Source organism: Lactuca saligna, chromosome 2 (genome assembly GCF_052625555.1).
Source record: "Lactuca saligna cultivar CGN05327 chromosome 2, ASM5262555v1, whole genome shotgun sequence".
Lineage (NCBI taxonomy): Eukaryota > Viridiplantae > Streptophyta > Magnoliopsida > Asterales > Asteraceae > Lactuca > Lactuca saligna.
This window is the reverse complement of record NC_136418.1, coordinates 48634646-48653849: the sequence shown is the minus strand read 5'-3', so window position 1 is coordinate 48653849 and position 19204 is coordinate 48634646. Positions and strand designations below refer to the sequence as shown.

At 34.1% G+C, this 19204-nt stretch overlaps 2 protein-coding genes across 2 annotated transcripts; both read left to right on the top strand.

Annotated features, from left to right (window-relative positions):
- Positions 1-4490: 4490 nt before the first annotated feature.
- Positions 4491-6227, top strand: LOC145028867 (DNA mismatch repair protein). The gene is made up of 3 exons (XM_078977578.1): positions 4491-4698; positions 5309-5444; positions 5903-6227. The coding sequence occupies exons 2-3, from the start codon at positions 5354-5356 to the stop codon at positions 6025-6027; spliced, it is 216 nt and encodes a 71-aa protein (XP_078833704.1). The 5' UTR covers positions 4491-4698; positions 5309-5353; the 3' UTR covers positions 6028-6227.
- Positions 6228-7264: 1037 nt separating this feature from the next.
- On the top strand, positions 7265-8095 carry LOC145030931 (18.1 kDa class I heat shock protein-like). Its single transcript, XM_078979380.1, has one exon. The coding sequence runs from the start codon at positions 7463-7465 to the stop codon at positions 7934-7936; it is 474 nt and encodes a 157-aa protein (XP_078835506.1). The 5' UTR covers positions 7265-7462; the 3' UTR covers positions 7937-8095.
- Positions 8096-19204: the final 11109 nt, after the last annotated feature.

The window sequence follows — 19204 nt, the reverse complement described above, 5'->3', positions numbered from 1 at the left end:
AAAGATTTTTGAGGATTGATTCTGAGGGTTGCAAAAATGAGTATCATATAAGCTAAGGGGTGAAGTTTCATAAGGAATGTGAATATTTAGGATTAGGAGATTATTAGGAGAATTAGACACAATTATGCGCATTCAGGTCTGATGGGTTTAGAGCATAACATCAATCCTATGGTGTTCATGCAACCCTAATTACTTGGATCAAGTTTTTCTACTTTGAACATGCAATAAACTTCCAAGACTTACAAACCCTAGATCTAGCATACTAGTAATCAAATTAACATATGAATTGGGGTTTAGATCTTACCTTGATTGTTATGTAGCAATAACAATCAATTCCTTGGCTTCGGAAAGATTAGTGCCTCAAGTGTTGCACCTCTAATGGAGTCACAAACACCACTAAGCGACTTGGATGAAGAGAGAAGAGAGGGGAGGCACCAAAACCGGCTGGAAACCCTAAAGGAAGTGTTAGCCACGTTTTTGGTGCCTATGGGCTCCTTATATACTTAGGCAATTAGGGTTATCAAGCTAGGAAACCCTAATTTGACTACTTAATCCCTAAGCATCGCATTGACTCCTTTTTAGAATCCTTGGACGATTCTAATGGGTTCCCCATAGAATTCGTCTACTCCACTTTTTATGGAGTCCATAAGCCCATCTATGTAATTATCTTATAATTACACAATAAGTCCCTTAAGTTTAATTAATCTCTTTTAGCCACAAAATTAATTCTTGATTAATTCTTGACTAATATTAATTTAGCAATATGATTTCTCCTTTAATATATTATTCTTATAATATATTAATAAATCATAATTAAACCTTTCTCTCCTTAATTCATCCTACATATTGTTATGGTGAAGACAACCCAAAAGGACCATGCTCATAATCGGGTCAAGTATATACCAAAATAGTTATGGACTTAGACACTAATCCAACAAGGTCTTGGTATAATGGATGAGTTCAAAATGGATTGTTCTATGTGATGCTAGTGATGAAGGTTTAAATTAAAAATAATTAGTTTTGCTTGAGGGCAAGCAAAAGATAAGTGTGGAGTATTTTGATATTTCTATATTTATACATATTTTTAGGCAATATTTGATTACATTTTAATTAATATTTTGGCTATTTGCATAGATAAATGGTACTTATAAGGTTAATTTATATTTTGCAGCAAAAAAAGAAGGCATTTTGAAGAAAAGGCACTACAAGCGTTAATGAATGGAACTTTGGAGGATAAAGGCTTGAAAGATGAAAATTCCAGAAAAACACGTTCTCACAACGTGATTGTTAAAGGCTCACGACATGAGTTAGGACTTTCCAGAAGATAAACATCGCGAATCAAGAGTCCTTGTCAAACACGGATAACAATGATCTCACGACGTAAGACATCTTTGCTCACGACGTGAGTATTGATATTTCAAAAGGTATAAATAAACCTTGATCCCTATGGTTTTTAGAGGTTGGCTGACTTAAAGAGGTTCCAGAAGTCGAAAATCAGAGTTTTCGAAGGCTAGGGAATTGGTTTGAACACCAAGGAAGAAGAAGTTCATAATTCGATTTTTACTTTGGTACTTTAAACATGTTTTTTATTACAACTTGTTTGTGTTCATTTGTTAGAATGAGTAGCTAAATCTAGTTGCTTCTGTTAGCTAGATGAAGCTGGAACTCATGGTTTGATTAAATGGATTTAGACTTTTCTTGTTGGTTAATGTTTTTTGTTTGATTGATTGTACCTAGCATGCTTGATTTGATAACTAGATTGCTTAAACTTCTTATCCTGTGTATTTAGTAACCATTAATTTGCATGAATTTGAATACCTAGAAATTTAGTGAACATTAGATTATTAGAGCTAAGATCGAACCAATCTTAGTTAAGTAATTGAAGTATTGAATTTAGTTGTGCTAGAGAACTCATATTATGAACATAATTGTGTTAGTCAACTCAATCTTACATTGGTCCAATTCTATTTAATAAATTAATCCTATGTTAAATTATGTGTGACCATACATAGCTCTACATGAATTAATTGAATATTAGCAAATTTGGAATTGAATTGCTAATAATATCTTAATTGGTAACCAACAGGAATTGTCTTAATTAATATATAAATCATTAAGGAAAAGTGGATTCAAACTAACGTAAGTGTTTTATTAGTTTGATAGTTGTTGATAAATTAAGATCATCTAAACTTATAAAATTAGATAAAAACCATTACTTTGCTAAAATCTTAGGTTAACTTAATAGTAATTAGATTAATTAATGCACCAAGGACATACTTGTAGACTGTTGTTATTGTCACGTTTTAGTCTATTTGGGGCTTCTGGAATGCTTTACTTTTTGGCAACAAAAAAAAACAATAAATGATTAAGTTTTTGATAAAGATCGGAACACAATCTCATTGATGGATAGCTCGTATATATACCAAATTAATAGTTTAATAGTTTATTATGATAGATAACTTGTTGACTTTTTTTATAGTTAGAGTTAACAACCTTCATGGTTTTCAGTACATACTACCGAGTTGATTGTTTTTACCAATGTTGAGTTATTTTTGGCTCGATGGTTAATTCTTCATGGTTTTCATGTCCCTTTGTAGGGAAACGAGGGTCGAGTAAGACTTGAGCCAACATTATTGGTGTATGGGTTCAAACCATGGATCGAGTCATGGTTAGGTAATAGGAACATCTAAGTGGTAGAACCATAGTTCAAATCATAGTTAGGTAATAGGGGCATCCATGATCATCAAGGATTTTCTCCTTTCTTCGTTTGGAGATTGAAAGATGATCCAAAGTTGTGATTGGATGATCTTGGAAAATCGATGGAGTTAACGATGTTTTGCGAGTGAGCTTTTTGTTGTTGGCTTGACGAAGACGACGAAAACACACAGTGAGCCTAGAAAGAGCGCAAAAAAGAAGACGGGAAATGATACATATTAACTTAGATCATATAATATATATTCATTTAAAGGTAATCTTTATAAAAGTCAAAATATTTTTGTTATTGGTAAAGAATAATGAAAAAATCCCAAAATTTTCATCAGTTAATTAAAAAGCCCCAAAATTTGGATCAATTAACGAAAAAAGACGAGATACATACTAAATTTGTGAAACCGGCCACGAAGAGTTATTCCGAAGTTTTAGCCGGTAATTTATCTTTTTTTTGTAAACAAAATATAATTGGGGATTAAACCGTATGCTAACATTTTTAGGACTTTATTGGAGATTTCCCAATAAACAAACCTAGTACATCAGCTAAAAATCAAGTTGTGGCCCCTTGAACATGAAAAATTGTAATTCGAAAGCCAACAAAAACCCAAATTTGCCATGGATAAAATCAGTGAACTTGAAAAACCCAGAAATTATGATAAAATCGTTTCTAGATTTTATTTTTTTTTCCAAAAATGGTTTCCAGCTCTAAGGTTTGACAAAAATGTTTATAAAACGCTTTGTAAATTTTGATCTATAGGGTTTTCAAATTCCGAGTTCTAAGATGTTCCATTTACAGATTTTGAGTTCTACGTGTTGGATTTACATACATTTTTGTCATTAGGATTAAGATAAAGAACATATATGAATGGGGTTCATAAGTGTGTGTTCTTGTTTAGACGAAGAAGATGATTGGAGAACTCTAGTCAATAAAATTCATGTTTGGCAGAAACATACACTAGTTATTCATATAGTTGTTTTTTAATGAGGTAAACAAGATAAATAGTCATATATACAAAAAAAAAAAAAAAAAAAAACATATATATATATATATATATATATATATATATATATATATATATATATATATATCATTAACGTCTTTTTTGTCGATCAGTAACTATTTCTATAGCCAAGTTCAACCATATGTCAAAAAAATACAAAAAAAAAAAAAAGAAAAAATGCAAACAATTCATAAGAGTTGAAGCCATAACCCATTTTTTGTAGTTTAGTAACCATTTTTATAACCAAGTTCAACCACTAGACGAAAAAAATACAAAAAAATATAAACACAAAACAAAAAAAAGATCAAAAAAAATCTTGCAAACACTCCATAAGAGTTGAAACAACCCATATGTATAATAGAACATAGTAATAAAATATCATAAAAAATTGAATTTTTTTCGGATGAAACCTCAATTTTATATTTTTTTCTCTAAAAATGCCTATTATTATTATTTTTTTTTTCATTTATTGTGATTTCGTGTTTTTAACAGGATTATCGGTCTTCTTTTGATTTTAGATTATTTTTTCTCTGAAAAGCACTCAATTTTTTATCAGAAAAAACCATCATATCTTTTCCATTTTTTCATAAAAAATCCTCACGTTTTTAGAAAAATTATAATATTATGATTAATTTTTCAAGAAAAACATTAAAAGTTTTTCTTTTTCTTTTTATTTTTTTTTGACAAAAACCGCTAAACCCGCATATTATAGCAAACATACTAAGACGATTAAATCGTAAAAAATAAATAATTAGTCGATATATTGATAACAGATTACATATTTACATACAACCTAATTGAAAATTTTACCCTATTGGCTACCCTTCTCATCCCCCTATAGGCTCGTCGGCCTCCGATTGCCCTCTCTGCCCTCCGTCACTTCCCCGGCTGCCGTGACTCCGTGACTCCCCGCGTAAACCGTCTGCGATCTGCGATCCCGTCTCTCTGCTGTGAACCGCTAGCTATCTGTCGTGAGCCTTCGTGCCAGGTAAAGAACATCTAATGCTTATGTGAAACACTCTTCAATTAATCAATCTCCCATGGTTTTACAATTAATCAATCTGCCATGGTTTTCACCTCTGTAACTAATAATCGTCATCCTTTTCACCTATATAACTTCGAATTCACCTCTGTAACTTCGATTTTTACCTGGGAATATTCCATTTCCAGTTGGGAATGGTAATATGGTATTTTAAAAAGGCTAACCCTATTTTCAATCCTTGAACTATGGTGTGATTATGGCTGACCTCCATTTACCAATGCGAATTTTTTGCTTTATCTTTAGTCTTTAGCACCTGTCTTGAATTCGTTAACAGCAAGTTTTATGTTTTTGTAGCTGCCTAGGTATTCTAAACTTGAGATGACTAGAAATTTCACATGATATATAGTTACAGCATTGTGCTTGTTAAGTTTTCTACTTTTCTACTTGGGTGAGGTTGAATTTGAATAAATAGTCGAAGAAAACCGAGTTTAAAAAAAACTGTGATTGAAATGACTAAAAATGACATTTGTAGTTTATTCTATTTTACATCCTTTAAGTTTTAAGAATGGCAAAGACGCCCCTCAGTTTCTTACAAGCTTCCAATTGTTTAAATCAGGGCTGGGTTAAGCTCTCTCATATATACAATTTCAAGTGTAAATCAATGAAGTTTCTGGATTGGTATGTGAAGATTGCAGTTGTATCAGCTGCAATTGGAGGATCCATGGAGTATTTCATGATTAAAACCGGTTTCTGTAAGTTATTTTTCTGCTGTTTTATTCTCTCAAATTTCATCTTATGGATGTTGATTGATTCTCCATGTTACTTTATTTATCTGTTTGAATCAATGATGATAGCTACTTCGAGTTTTCCTTTGTGTGTTTTATGTTTAAGAGAAGTTATGAACATTGAAACATTGTATCATGAAAAATCTACCCAATTAAAGAAATGCTATCCAAATACAAAGCAATTTTCGTTGGTATAATTATAAATATTTTCAAAGAATGGAATGAAATTACTTTTCTATAATTGGGTAGATTTTTTTCAAATGTATGTTGCTATTTCTTGCATATAGTCCTAAAATTTGTAACGAGACCCATGTGGAATTTGTATTTGGGTTCTTATTGTAATGAAACTTTATGATAAACATATATACATGTGAATAAAGAAAGACTATAAAAGGGTATATTCGGTAATATGTATTTATGTACAGATGACAAAGTGACAGTTCTTGAGTCGGAAAAGAAGGCTTGGGAGAATTCACCCGAAGCTCAAGCTATGCGAGAAGCTCTCAATCCTTGGAGAAACATCGATGCGAATGCAAAAAAATCTTCCTAGTTTTTTTTTTCTTTACGAGGGCATTTAGGTCATTTCCACACACAAGAGATTGAATGTGGGTCCCTATTCCACCTTTTTTGGTGGGACAAAAATATAAGAGTTTTTGTTCATGGTTATTAGTCCAATGTAACTCAAACACAGTAAAACCTGTTTTGTTTTGTTATGTCCTATATAACCAACAATAAAAATGGCTTTATGTATTATTATGTTCTTTATGTGATTCATTTTGCTCTCTTGTTTTTTAATGTGATAGGTTCTTTCATGATTATGTGGAAATGGAAGTTGATAATTTAATATGATCTTTAATTAGTTGGCTTTTATTGTGTTTATTGTATCATGATTAAAAGATGAAAACATTTTGGGATAGTTAAAATTCAAAATGACAAAGTACTTTCAAATTTTAATACACAAGACATGTGTTATTAGTATGAAACTGATACAAGACATCATCATAATCTTTGAGACTAATATAAAAAACACAAAGAATATAAAGAATATGTATATTTTCGATGAGACATTAGCGTAGTTGATCACGTGCATATCATATGTTTTTCTGTTGATGAAAAGGTATAGTGAAAAATCACCACATTATATTCAAGGCTGGACTGAAAGTCTAGAAAATAAAAGGCTAACGTAAGTCATTTTTATTTTGAAAATTTTCTTCTGTTGTAGAATTTTATTTTTGGTTTTTTCTTGTATTAAAAAAAGATATATTTTAAAAAATCTGTAAAATTATGAAAGCTAAAGTTGGATGAAGAGCATATATCAGTTAAAAACATGATTTCAAGAGTACATTTAAATGCAAAAATATTACGCAACATGGAAATTGCAATAAACTATGAATGGACAAACTCCCCTGATGCGAACAAGTCTGGTACAAGGACCTGACATGTACAATTTATCCAAAATCCTATTATTTAACTAAATACAATCCAACTCGATTCATTGCAACATCATTATTCAAATTTAATATACAATATCTAGGAATATTTATATTATTAAAATACATATCTTATATCACAAAATCAATTACTATGTAAAATATGAAAATCAAAGTAATATTTTCTTAAAGTGAAATAAGTACATTATTAGGGAAATAGAATTACGCATTAGAATTGATAAATCAAATGGAATTAAGGAACTAAAAGTTGAACTGCATAATGGGCCTAATAAAAATTGCATTGATCCAATTGGCCCATTAAATCCAAGATCAACCCGGTGGGTCCTTCCATCGCCATTTTTCTCTCTCAAGCTCTCGAAGCTTTCAGAAGCATCACTCTCCTCAACCTTCAAGACAAGCCTAGAAATCTTTAAATCCCACTCCATCACTTTTTCCCTCCTATAAATAATGATCTCCGATCGACTTCTTTGCATCAGATTCAGAGATTCATAGTGTCAGAATCCGAAGATCAAATATTCGTCTAAAGTTTCAGTCATGTCGATCATTCCAAGTTTCTTTACAGGCAGAAGGAGCAACGTATTCGATCCCTTCTCCCTCGACATTTGGGATCCTTTCCAGGGCTTTTCAAGTGTCCTCAACAACCTACCCGAATCATCACGCGAAACAGCACTAATCACCAACGCCAGAATCGATTGGAAGGAGACGCCGGAGGCGCACGTTTTCAAGGCGGACATACCTGGGCTGAAGAAAGAGGAGGTGAAGGTGGAGGTTGAAGAAGGAAGGGTGTTGCAGATAAGCGGAGAGAGGAGCAAGGAACATGAGGAGAAGAACGACAAGTGGCATAGGGTGGAGAGGAGCTCCGGGAAGTTCTTGAGGAGATTCAGGCTGCCGGAAAATGCAAAAATGGAAGAGGTGAAAGCTACCATGGAGAACGGCGTGCTGACGGTGACCGTGCCCAAGGCGGAAGAGAAGAAGCCGGAAGTGAAGTCCATCGACATTGGTGGGTAAATTCAAGGAGTGGCAATGTGGTATTTTGGTGTTAAATTGTTTGTTTACAGAAGTTTGAGTATTTGAGTTGTACTGGAATAAGATGATGCAATTTGAGTTCCTTTTGTAATAATAAAATAATGTGATATTGAATTGTCTTGTATAAGATTATTTTTTACATGGATGGGGTGTAATTTACACAAACATAATTATGAAATATTTTATGGGTTAATTGTTAAAGATGATCAACCGCTAGGGATGGGCAAAGGAATCAATCTGGCTGGAACCGACCCGAATCGGATCCGGTCTGGGATCCAAAATTGGCCGAAATTAAGAACTGAATTGAACTATCGGTTCCGGTTTTATGTTCCTACCGGTTCTTATTGTATCTTCAATGTTGGAACCGGTCCTTGAAAAATAGCAAACATATGATTCTGGTTTTGCAAGTTCTACCAGTTTTTTCCGTTTCCACTTGCAGTTCCAACCGGTTTTTGATTCCAAAAATCTACATGAATACAGTCTCGTCCCGATCAGTTCTATCCGGTTACGGTATCGGTTCTGGCCGATTTCCCAATCCAAATGTTCATCCCTACATTTTAGAAATAATATGACAGAAATAATTTTGTCAAATGATGCTAATTTAATTTAACATGAATGGCACAAGTTTGTGGAGTATTCTAGAATTTGCAATGCAAAGAGCCTAATGATCAGGAATGCATTGACTAATTGATTGAGTCGGGTCAATATTGTTTCAAATAGGACCGGGTTAGTTAAAATGCATAACTAATTATAAGTACCTGGAAAAGTAACTGATAAGGCATCTATATCTTTTCTTGTTATTAATTCGTTCGGCCGGAATGAATAGCCATGGGAAAACATAGTTCTTCCAAACCCATTAAGGGCCTTTGACCATATCCCAACTATTTGCTTGAACTTTTAAACAAAGCTCACTTGAACGGTTCTAAAAAATATCGGGAATGAACTGGTTTCCAATGAAATGTGAACCCTAAGCAGAACCGAATAAAATTGGTACAAGAAAATGACCAGCGGAAACCGGTCTCGAAAAACTTTAGAATTACAACGTGAAAACATCATAAGTCTAAGTTCTTTTCTTCTTTTATTTATTAAATTTAATGCATTTTTAATAATAAATTATACAATTTCTTCTCTTCTTTATTTTATTAAATTTTAATTTTATTGTTTAGTAATTTTAATTATCATTTCGGTACTAATCAAATATTTTTTAATAGAAAAAACCCAAAATCGAATCCATAAAACCAAACAAAAAGACCCAGAAAACTAAACTGAAAAAGACACGCAAGTACCATGACACAAAACCGAAAAAGACCATGACTGGCCCAGAAAGACTAGATCTAGAAAAAACCGGACCAACAGTTCAAGACTACCTGATACCAATCTGAAAAAGGTTAGATATTTTCAAAAGATCCAGACCCAAATAGATCGAACCGTTTTAAGACCGACTCGAGACCTCAATGTGCAGGCCTAAACAACTCTCAAAGATCTACAATTATATATGTAGGTACAACCCTTGAATGCAATATTGTAGTTTCTGGATAGTATACTTAGATTTGATTTCCAACTTAACTGATATTAAGTTACTAGAAATCATTGATGTGGATTTGAGAGACGAAAAGTGAGAAAATTACATGATTCAGTAGTCGTTGTCTCCAGTCGTCATCTCCATAAAAGAATTGTGACCGGATGCTATAGATTCCCATTGCCACCTTATCTTTTTTGCGTGAGTTATTCATGAACAAAAGAAAATGCTAACATGAGGAAGGTTGAAAGCAAAATAGTCAAGATCAGGATCTTATATAATATTGTTTTACATTTTTTAAGATCGTAATCCTAAGATTGGATCAGGATCCGAAGATCCTACAAAAATAAACTAATTTCCAAATTTGCTTGCTAGGTCAATTTTAGGCACTACTAACCATAATTTTCTTTTAGAATGACAGCAATAATAGATAGGTGTTAAACTAAACTATAATGAAACTGATTAAAATGATCCAAAGGTGTTTTTGATCATTTTCAAAGACCATTAATGTAACTTCAATTAGAAAAGCAAATTAGGAATTGTATCATAGCCTGTTAAAAAAATAAAACGGAAGGTAGGGGCGTCGGAATCGAACGTTATAAGTTGATATTAAAAGGATTGATGGTACACCTCCTAACCATCTTAAAATAAGAAATGTTTATGTTTTTATTTACATAAAACAATATATAACGTATATAAACTAAATTTGTTTGTTTTAAAATTAGGACTTACTTTTTTAGGGCCCTGACCACCTCGTCACCTCCTCATAGACCACCTCGTCACCTCCTCATAGCTAGAGACGAGGCTAGTGTATGCAAAAGTGGGTTACTAGATCCATCTAAATTTAAATTTTTTGAAAGTTAATATATAAAAATATTTAGGATTTACTTTAAAATATTAAAGGACCTACCTTAATAGTAGAAGAGTTTTTCATTATAAATAAATGCTTCATCTTTTATAGTTGAGACCATAAGCTTGCTTGTTGAGCCTTGGTTTAGACCGAGTAACTCCATATCCAAGGTGGTATTAGTCAATTTTTTTGGGAATGTTTGATTTGAGTTCGGTCCTTTCACTACTAGTTTTTAAAAATGTTCAAAAAGTCATTTTTTTGCCGCACCGACCCGCTTAAAGTTGTTTAGGGAATCATATGATTTTCTATTCTAGACATTTCTCAGGATTATAACATAGACTTACATCAACAGAACCATTTAACCAACTATGTAGTCTGTACTTTAGCTAAAAAGGGGAACCTTGGGATTAGCTTCTATTACATCTTTTATAATCGCTTTGAACTATAAGATTACCTTGAAAAATTGTTGATTTATTTTTATGCCATCACTTGATCCCTTTTTAGGGTTTATTTATCTTCACAATTAACATAATCATAACATGTTTAATCGGTAAAAACATTGGCACATGATGCGTATTAGTTGACACAACTCAAAAATGAAACATAATTGGTAAAAAAAAATATCATTACATAAATCTATGAAAATTTTGAAATAACTGGAGTCGCATCTTAGAGAGAAACATAATTGCATATTTAGTATAAATTATGTTGTACAAATTAAGAAAAATATAAAATTTCGTTGCATAAACTAACATTTTATCCTGCAACAATTTACATTAATCATAAAATAATTTTGGACTTTCAAATCCATAAGTTTTTAAACCAATAACTATAACAATAATTTTGGATATTTTAGGTTCGATTAGATTGTTTTCAAACTTTTGTTATGCACCCACCCATATTGTTCACCTATCACAGGGGAAAAGGGGAAGGGACCACAAGATCACGGAAGGAGGGCCACAGTGGAAACGCCTCCACCACTATCTGATGTCAGTCAATAGAATAGTTGAAGGGCATTTTAGGAATTAGTATTTTCATGCTCTATGCTCGTATTAATAGTAGAGAGACTGGGAGAGGAGGCAGGAAAATATAGAAGTTAGTCTTTCAGGAGAGAGTAGCATCTCGAATAGCTACAGTTTATCCTTTGTTATCTTGTAATTGCTCTATTATTTCAATCAATCCATACATCCCACCCCTGAGGCATTTTTCGTATCTGTCTTCTATGTGTTATCTTATCTAGTCCATTACAAAAATTGGTATCAGAGCATTTTGATCATGGCTGGAGGAGCTCCACTCAAACAGGTAGAATCCTTGGAGAAAGAGCTAGGGAATCTGAATGATAGGATGGAAACTCAAGGGCACCAGATTCAGTTCCAGGGTGACTCCATTGCGTAGATGCAGCTAAAGATGGACCAGAAATTTGAAGAAGTTTTGAAGGCTATAGCCAAGGGAAGAATCCAACAGAAGAGGGTAAGGAGGATGAACCTTTATCCTCATGGATAAAGACGCCAGGAGGAACAGGAACTGGAAGTAGCCACAACGGAGGAGGCGGTGGTTGCCGAGGAATGGGTGAACAAGGGGGAGGACTCAACCGATAATTCTAGTGTGACAACCGTCAAATTCTAGTCAAGTCAAAGTCAAATAAAGTCAACAAGTCAAACCGATTAACTCAACTAACCCTTGTGTACTAGGGCTTACGTTAGGTAATTACTATACAACTCGCTATGATAATGAGAAATCATCAATTGAAAAGTTCGTATATCTAGATTTCATTAACCTAAAACTATGGTTAGTAACGAACCATACCGATAAAAAAATGTTGCATAATCATTGGGAGTCTGTAAGATCCTTAAACATGGCTTAACGGGGCTTACGAACCTTGCATTGTTGAGCCAAGCACTCAGAAAGGTCACAAAAGAAGCCACTCCCAATCTCTTTCACTCTATCTCTCCCTATTTAAAATCTCTCCCAAATCTCTCCAAGTATGTGAAATCTTTCCCAAATCTCTCTCAAAAGTTCCTTTATCTTTATGTAATCATTCGGGTCATCCCGACCCTTAACCGGGTCAAAAATCACTTAAAACGGGGTAAAAACGGGTAAAATAACATTAAGGAACCACAACCCCTTTATTAGAAGCGAAGCCTCTTAGGACCGAAGGTTCCCTATAGGGATTGAACTCTGCTGAGGACCGAAGTCGAGACCACTAGGACCGAACTGAGGAGGACCCGAAGCTCATGGAACCGAACCTCGCACCAGGGACTGAACCTCCCTTCGGACCGAAACCACCATTCGCTCAATTTCGGCTTGTTTCGCCTTCGGGCAATTTTGGGGCATCTCACCTTCGGTCCATGACCAGAAGGGACCGAACCTCGGCCCGCAACCGAGAGGTCTCGCAGGTTTCGCCTTTCTTTCCGGTTTTCGACAACGACTTCATTTTAGGCCCGTTTTTAATTAGTTTAACACAAGATTTTCATCCAAAATTACATTTTAACATTTAAAGCCCCATATTTCATTATTTCCCCCATTTTTGGGTGTAAATCTTATCCAAGAAGAGTGGGTGAAGTACTTGAGGTGGAGTGTTGACTTCACTTTAGTTTATGACACAAGCAACCACCCACACCCACTACATGACCAGCCCACACCCCCACCATACATGGTCATTCATTTTCCTTTTCCCATCATTTGCCAACCCCATTCTTTGTCTAAGGCTGAAATCTATCCTCTCTCCTAACACTCTCTCATTTTCTCATTCTTCCACCAAAGATCAAACACATTTTCTCTCTCAAGTCTCTCACTAAAATTCGAGATTCAAGGTCCTTCTTCCAAGCTTTTCTTTCACCTTTAGTAAGAATATTCATCCTACATATAATTATTTCACTTCCTTCTACTCCAATCATAGTTTTCTTACACAAATTCCATCATATTGGTGTTAGATCTTCGAATCTTCTAGCAACATTCTAAGTGTTCTTGAGTTGAGTACTTCTTTCCTTCATCATCCATCTACCGAAATCACTCAAGGGGAGTTCATACCCCTATATTTTCATGTTTTTCTCAAGTTTTAAGGGGTTGGGGGAATACAAATCAAAACACCAAAAACATAACTAGACTCATCCAACAACTTTCATCAGAAAAGTTTAACTCCATTCACGGACTATTTTGGTCAACTTAAAAATTTTAGTTTTCAGAACTATATTAGATGCAAATATTTCAGGTTTATACCTTTAAAATGACTACTTGCACATGTTCATACGATTTTTCTACAATTTATAGTGATTTTTACAAAACTGTCAATCACTGTAGCTACGAATCTGGACTAGTTTGTGAATATGGACATTTTCACACAAGTTAGAGACATCTAAAAATAATGATAAAATTTATGAACAAACTAGACACGTTTTCTAAACACCCAAAGTTTACGAATTCAGTTTTCAAATTTGTATGATTTTTCTGTGATTTTTCCAAACTAGTGCAGAAATATTAAAAACAAGTTAACAGCTTACAACTTTCATTACACTTTGTAACATGTTGAGCAAATTGTTAATATTTGATGGCTTCATATATATATATATATATATATATATATATATATATATATATATATATATACACTAATACTTTTTTTGTAGAAAATTCTGACGAGTTGTTGATAGCTTCATTTCGTTCGTTTGGTTGAAAACTCGTCATTATATTGATGAAAATTGTTACAGAAGTTCTATAGGAGTAGTAATTGAGAATTATAAAGAGATGAATAATGGTAAGTATAGTTGTATAGTAGTTGACATTTATATAGAGATGAATTATTTTTTAAATTTTGTTAAAGCTATAGATGTAGTGATATATTATTCTTTGAAATTGCAAGTTGTAAAAAAGATAATGAATTATTTTTTGAAATTTGTAAAAGATAAACAAAGTGATGTTTTATTCTTTGAAATTGCAAGTTGTAAAAAATGATGAATTACTTTTTGAAATTTGTAAAAGTTATAAATGAAGTGATGTTTTATTATTTGAAATTGCAAGTTGTAAAAAAAGAGATGAATTATTTTTTGAAATTTGTAAAAATTATAAACATTTAATGTTTTAATCCTTCAATTTGCAAGTTGTAGAAAAAGTTGATGAATTATTTTTTGAATTTTATAAAAGTTATATATGAAGTGATATGCTATTCTTTTAAGTTCTAAGTTATAAAAGTAATGAATTATTTTTCAAAATGTGTAAAAGTTTTATGAAAAAAGTATGTATGTTTGTAGTTTTAAAATTTGCAAGTTGTAAAAAATAATAAATTATTATACAAAAATAAATGTATAAAAACCAATTTATAAAAACGTTCAAATAAATACAATAAATTAATAGGGATATATAAAATTTAAATTATTGTTTGGTACCAAAAATTAAAATACTTAAATGTGTTATAAAAGAATAATAAAAATATTCTTAATAATTATAAATAAGTTGAAAAACTCCAAAAGTAAAGGGACCATGAATGTAAAATAGAGAGTTTGTATGAAAACAAAAAAAAAAAAAAAAAAAATTGATGAGAAGGAAAACAAAAAAAACATGTGTGACCAACGGTCGAAGGAGGGGGCAGTATAACAGGAACCTAAATTTGTTCCAAAAAAATGACCTGTGTCTCAGAAAACTTGAGAATTCCAACCGGTGCAAATCAAATTATACAACGTGTTCTCTTCTTTATTTTATTAAATTTTAAATTTATTATTTAATAATTTTAATTATCACTTCGATGCAAATCAAATATTTTTTAATAGAAAAAACTCAAAGTTGAATCCATAAAACCAAACAAAAAGACCCATAACACTAAAAAAGACACATACAAGTACCATGACACAGACCGAAAAAAGACTCTAGTTGGCCTAGAAAGACCGGATTGAGAAAAAACCGGACCAACAGTTCAAAACCACCGTATACCGATCTGAGAAAAGGTCAGATCTTTTGAGACTAGACCCAAATAGATCGAACCCTTCTAAGACCGACTCGAGACCTCAATGTGCAGGCCTAAACAACTCTCTGAGATCTACAATTATATATGTAGGTACAACCCTTGAATGCAATGTTAAGTTTCTGGATAGTATACGTAGATTTGATTTCCAACTAAACCGATATTGAGTTACTAGATATCATTTGTCTACGGATTGTAGAGACGAAAAGTGAGAAAATTGTATGATTCAGTAATCGTCGTTTCCACAAAAGAATTGTGACCGGATGCTATGGACTCTCATTGCCACCTTATCTTTTTCGCCTCAGATATTCATGAACAAAAGAAAATGCTAACTTGAGGAAGGTTGAAGGCAAACTAGTCAAGATCAGGATCTTACATAAAATTGTTTTACATTTTTTTAGATGTGATCCTAAGATTGGATCAGGATCTAAAGATCCTACAAAAATGAACTAATTTCCAAATTTGCTTGCTAGGTCTATTTTAGGCACTACCTATTATAACTTAAGCTGATTAAGACATTGATGGTGGAGTTTCCTTTAACTTGTTAAGTATGAACCATAATTTTCTTTTAGAAAGACAACATTAATAGATAGGTGTTAAGCTAAATTGTAAATGAAATTGATTAAAATGATCCAAAGATGTTTTTGATCATTTTCAAAGACCATTAATGTAACTTCAATTAGAAAAGCAAATTAGGAATCGTATCATAGCCTGTAAAATAAATAAAACGGACGAATCAAACGTTGTAAGTTGAAATTAAAAGGATTGATGTTACACCTCCTAACCATCTAATATAAAAAATGTTATGTTGTTATTTACATAAAACAATATATAACGTATATAAACTAGATTTGTTTGTTTTAAAATTAGAACTTAGTTTTTTAGGTCCTGACCACCACGTCACCTCCTCATAGCTAGAGGCGAGGCTAGTATGTGCAAAAGTGGGTCACTAGATTCATCTAAATTTAAAATTTTTACAAGTTAATATATAAAAAATATTTAGGACTTACTTTAAAATATTAAAGGAGCTACCTTAATAGTCTCACATCGACTCCAAACAGAAAGTATAAAAGAGTTTTTCATTATAAATATATACTTCATCTTTTATAGTTCAGACCATAAGCGCCATAAGCTTGGTTGTTGAGCCTTGGTTTAGACCGAGTAACACCATGTCCAAGATGGTATTAGTCAATTTTTTTAGGAATGTTTGATTTGAGCTCGGTCTTTTCACTACTAGTTTTTATACATGTTGAAAAAGTCTTTTTTTTGTTGAACTAACCCGATTAAAGTTGTTTAGGGAACCATGTAATTTCTATTCTAGACTCGTCACTTCTCAAGATTACAACATAGACGTACACCATGAGAACCAAATATGTAGTTTGTACTTTAGCTAAAAAGGGGAACCTTGGGATTAGCTTCTATTACATCTTGTATAATCGCTCTGAACTATAAGATTAACTTGAAAAATAATTGATTGATTTTTATGCCATCACTTGAAACCTTTTAGGGTTTATTTATATTCACAATTAACATAATGGTAACATGTTTAGTCGGTAAAAACATTGGTACATAATGCGTATTAGTTGACTGATAGCTGAGGGCTTATGACTTTTCATGGTCGGATTTGGGTGTCGTTCATAAGCGGGGCATGTAATGTTTTGATGGAGGAGGCACATAGATCGAGATTCTCGATCCATCCCTGGGCCATTAAAATATATTTGGATCTGAAAAGAGATTATTGGTGGCCTTGTATGAAGAGAGATGTTGTGTGGATTGTAGAGAGGTGCTTGACCTATCGTCAGGTTAAGGCCGAGCACCAGCGTCCGCATGGCAAGTTGCAGCCACTTGAGGTTCTCCAGTGGAAGTGGGAATAGATTTCTATGGATTTCATCACCAAACTGCCAAGAACCCCAAGGGGTGTCGATGCAATTTGGGTGATTGTGGATCGATTGATAAAAAGTGCTCACTTCCTGGGTATCAGTGAGAGCTCTTCTACAGAGAAGTTAGCAGAAATATATGTGAGGGAGGTGGTGTCTCGGCATGGGGTGCCGATCTCGATTGTGTCAGATTGAGATGTAATTTTTACTTCCAGGTTCTGGAAGAAGTTTCATGAGGAGTTGGGTACGAGATTGCATTTCAGCACTGCTTGTCACCCTCAGACCGACATTCAGAGTAAGCGGACTATCCAGACACTCGAGGACATGCTTCGGGCATGTGTATTAGACTTCGGAGGAAGTTGGGACACGTATCTGCCTTTGGCTGAGTTTTCCTATAACAACAGCCACCATTCGAGCATCGGTATGCCTCCTTTCGAGCTGTTGTATGGAAGGAGGTGTCAAACTCCCATTTGTTGTGGAGAGGTAGGGCAGCGTGTGATCGGTAGTACGGAGATAGTACTCCAGACGACTAAGCAGATTCAGCAGGTCAGGCAGAGGTTGCTGATGGCTCAGAGTCTCCAGAAGAGCTATGCGGATAAGCGCCTCTCAGAGCTCGAGTTTCAGGTTGGTGATTTCGTTCTCCTGAAGGTAGCACCTTGGAAAGGTGTGATTCAATTCAGAAAGAGAGGAAAGTTGGGGCCTCGATATATCGGTCAATTCAAGGTGATAGCTAGGGTGGGCAGAGTAGCGTATCGTTTGGAGCTACCTGCCGAGCTGAGTCAGATTCATGATACCTTCTACGTGTCTTAGTTGAGGAAGTGTATTGCCGATGAGTCAGCAGTGGTTCCATTAAAGGACATTCAGGTGGACGCGAGCCTGAACTATGTTGAGAGGTCGATCGCGATCCGAGATAAGAGGATCAAGGTTCTGAGGAACAAGGAAGTGTCATTGGTTCAGGTCTAGTGGCAACATCGGAAGAGGTCCGAGCTAACTTGGGAGCCGGAGTTAGAGATGCGGGAGCAGTATCCCGAATTGTTTGCAAAGTGAGACTTCGGGGGTGAAGTCTAATTCTAGTGGGGGAGAATTGTAACGCCCGGTTTCCCAGGTACATTAATTAATATTATAATTTGAATTGTGTTGAGGTGACTCGACGAGTTGGTGCTTAGATTAGTCGAGTCAGGTCGCGAATGGATGATGTGGACCGGGTTGTCTCGTGCTTAGACTAGTCGAGTCAGATCTGTTCCTCTAATTATGGAAGAAATCCCATGTTGTATTTCGAGGTGAGTCTTCTCACTATGCCTTACCTGATGGGGTAATTATGTGTGACCAGGAGGTCTTATGTGTATGATGAAAATGTGATGTATGTTGTATATGTAATATGTTATGATATGAGGATGATGATATGGACCGGAAGGTCAGCAGAGCATAGGTTGGAAGGTCAACAGAGTTATGGGATGGAAATCCCCTGAGACACTTGGATCGGAAGATCCCATAGAGCTATGGCATGGAAAGGCGTATATGCTATACGTGGTATTTTGGGGAACTCACTAAGCATTATTGCTTACCGTTTGCGTGTTATGTGTTTCAGGTACAAGTGATGATCATGGGAAGGCGCCGACATGATCAATACACACTTATGGTGGAGATGTTGTGAGATTTTGGGGATTTTGATTTGCACTTATGTTATGTAAAAACAATTGATACATGTTTTTGAGAATTGTGATTGGAGTATTTTTATTAATTTAAAATGAAAACTTGTTTTGAAATTCCACAGTGTTACAAGTTGGTATCAGAGCCTTGGTTTGAGGGATTCAGATTCATCTTCGGGTGTATTGAAATTTCACGGTGGTTTCCCAAATTACCCTTACATTATGTGTTAAGAAATATGTTGTAATGTGTTATGCATGCTAGAGTAGGCTAGGTATTCAAATTAGGACTAGAGTGGCCTGATTTGTGATGCCTTAGCCTAGGGAGATTTCTGATGTTATGAGATGCTTGTGAGTGAATATGTAGCAGTGAGGTGCTATGAGGGTCTACCGAAGGGTAGCTT